The sequence below is a fragment of the Trametes versicolor genome, assembly GCF_000271585.1.
Source record: "Trametes versicolor FP-101664 SS1 unplaced genomic scaffold TRAVEscaffold_1, whole genome shotgun sequence".
Classification (NCBI taxonomy): Eukaryota; Fungi; Basidiomycota; class Agaricomycetes; order Polyporales; family Polyporaceae; genus Trametes; species Trametes versicolor.
Window position 1 is genome coordinate 2,631,770 of NW_007360321.1, and position 3,074 is coordinate 2,634,843.

General features: G+C 60.9%; 1 protein-coding gene across 1 annotated transcript; it reads left to right on the forward strand.

The window, feature by feature from the left end:
* Positions 1 to 289: 289 nt before the first annotated feature.
* Positions 290 to 781, forward strand: TRAVEDRAFT_68355 (uncharacterized protein; the record flags this gene model as incomplete). The annotated part of the gene is made up of 3 exons (XM_008034791.1): positions 290 to 404; positions 461 to 591; positions 647 to 781. Coding segments are annotated over exons 2-3 (258 nt in total), but the record flags the coding sequence as incomplete, so codon positions are not given.
* Between the last annotated feature and the right edge of the window lie 2,293 nt (positions 782 to 3,074).

The window sequence follows — 3,074 nt, forward strand, 5'->3', positions numbered from 1 at the left end:
CCGTCCCCCCACACATCAAATGCCACTCACCTGATGTCCCGCCCGCCCGCCCCTGCGCTCAAGGAGCCAGGCGCGAGACAGGTCGCGGGCACGGGCGCGGGAGACCGCCGTCTCGGGTCCCAAGCGTGTACCTAGCTACCTAGTAACGTAATCTATCCGTGTCCCGCCGCCCCGCACATCCTCGCAGACGGCCGTCCCGGGTCCGCCCAGCTTCCGCGTGCATTACGTCGCGGACCTGCGCATGTTTCTACGCGAATGGAAGTCAGTTACTGTGCGCCCGCGTGGGTGCCGCATCGCTCACCTTCGTGTGCTGCAGCGTCGAATTGGCGGCGACACGAGAGTCGAGCGCGTGGGGTTCGCCTGCGAGCGTCGGGAGGCAAGCGGAAGGTCGAGAATGGGGAGAGGTGAGTAGGAGGGTTGCGACCTGGCAATGTCACGCTAGCTCACCAGGTCCACGGCGTAGTATCATGCTCCGCCGCCTACGAGCCCGCCTCTGTGTCGGGTTTGCCCTCCCGCCTCGTCCGGGGCTCTCGTATTGTCGGGCAAGACGATGGCTGCATGCACGGCGTCGTACTGCAAACGATGCGCCAGGTTAGCGGTCGCACACACAGGGTCTAGATCGTCAAACTCACACTGTTTGCCGCAGACCCTTCGAGTTCTTCCGGGCAACGGGGAGACTGGCGTATGCATCGAACGGTGTGGCTGCGTCTAAAGAGGACCGGAAACGATGCGATGAACCTCTCGCGAAGAGATGGACTCGCGCAGACTCGACTCACCTCATCCGGGAAAGAACCGGTTCGCGCGCACACGGTAGGCGCGTCCCTCTGATAACAAGTGTGCGCGGGTCCGTACGAAGGCATAAGTGCGCGGGGATTCCGCTCCTGGAGCGTCATCTGCACACAGCCATCCGCGTGGCCTGCCGTTCACGACAAGGAGGCCTGGATGCCTGTGGTAAGTAACACATCATCGCGCGACGAGGCTTGCACCAACGTACCGCAGTTGACGATGCTTGAACAGGCGAGCTACGAGCGTGTGCAGTGGACGAGTGCCACACGGCGGTCGTACTGCTGGTAACGTCTCACAGGAAGGCGGACGCCGCCGCCGGCATCGCTCAGCTAGTTAGTGTACACACGCGCCACGGAACGTTCGCGTACCAGGATGGCCCCGCGCGGCCGTGATACCTCCGCCGTCCACATCGCCCGTCGCATCCATCTCGTCGACTCCTCGTACATGATCGACGGGAGGGCTGGAAACAAAGAGGTAAGTGGTGGTTGTCGAGTGCCAGTTTGCTGCGCGGTACTTACCGCCTCCTGCGTGCGGTATTGGTCGGCGAGCGCAGTGCCATCGCATGCGATACGGAGCCGTCCGCGAGGGATGCTTGGGATGGGGGAGAGAAGGAGGGAGAAGGTGTGTGTGCGCCCGCGTCGCACACAGTCACGTACTTATCCTCGTCACGCTTTAGGGCCGCCCCGTTCTCTCGCGTCGTACATGGTCTGTGCGCAGAGCGTTTGTCGGAGCCTGGCTCTGCTCCATCACGCACAAGCGGCTGCTTACGACCGCGGCACACCGATCTTACGAGGGCAACGGAAGAATGCACCGAGCCCGCCGGGCGGACGACCAACCAGAGCACGACACGGCGAGCCGAGGGAAACGGGGTGAGCGGGCAAGGGTGCGCACGGACTCACCGCGGAAGGGTACACCTGGTTACGCGGTCTCGACCTGCACAGTGCTAGGGACGCGCTCGCTTGGGATAGTGGGCGCTCGGTACGTCGACCCTCCGAAGGGATGCCCCCGTTTCGAGCGGGTGGAGGCACCGCTGCCGCGGGTCAGATAGTGTAACGGTCAATACAATCATCCCCGTACGAGCTCAGGAGCGATTCGCGGCACCCTCAGAAGCGAGACGGACGGAGGTTGTCCATTGGTAGGTTCAAGTCCACATCGAACTCGGAGATTAGGCCATTCCTTTGGGTGGCAACGAATATATTTCGTTCAAGGGCTTGGCCTTGTTCTCGCATTTTGTTACATGCAGAGACACGCCTCGAGGGTGAGGGCGATTTGACGGGTAATGCATATTTGTGTTTCCCGCGCGCGCAATCTCATACAGGGACGCTACAGGGCGTTCATGCGAAACCCGCCATCTGTTTGTGCGCGCGTGTGTGCTTACTCGCAGCTTCCAGATGCAATATTGATATCGTACCACGTATCTTTTATTTGGGGCTTTCGCGGCACGGGGAAGTGCACGGCGCCGTGTTCGTGCCGTGCGAGGTTCCCTGTTGCGAAGTATCCGCCATCTGACCTGTCAGTGCCCGATGCATCGAAGAGCGGTTTTTCTCAGGCTATCTGATATGTTCAGAAGAGCTGTGGGATACTAAGTGAACTTCGCATAGGCTTTGCCGTGCCTAGTACGTTGAGCCTGACGCTTGAGGCTTCGCGGAGAGAGGGACTGATATAAGAACGAGACCAATCCGAGCCTGAGAGAGTCCATTCGGGCGCCCAGGTCTTCGCGTATCTAGCCAGTCCGAGATGCAGGCCGAGATGGGCAGTCTGGATACCACTAGACAGCAGGTACGCCTACGCGTACTCGGAGACGAGCTCGATGTGGTACAGAGCAGATGAACGCGCATGTTCAGCAACTCGACTCGTGTGTAATGGGCGCTTCGCGCGCCATTACTTCGCTTACATAATCGTACTGTACACGTCCGTCGCGCGTCCTCGACGCGCTCCTTGTCTTCGCAACGCCAGTACTACGCGGCCCTCACGCCTAATCTCACTCTTTGACCCTCTGAGCGACCGCCGCGCGCCTCGTCTCGTCCGTCTCGCGCCGCCGCGCATTACAGTTTGCGAAGACCACAACAAAATTCGACGGTCGCGTTCGCTCGCTTCCGAACACATCAATTTTCCGTGTTCGCGCTCGCCCCGCTCCCACGCTTAGGATGGATGGGTTTTCTGCGGAGGAACAGGGTGTATGGGGAGACAGTGCCGGTTCACAGTACGTCAATCCGCCCTCTCAGCCGCCTCCTCAAGACACGCCCTCGCGATCTGCCCCACATCCGCCCGGTTCCTCTACCCCTGCC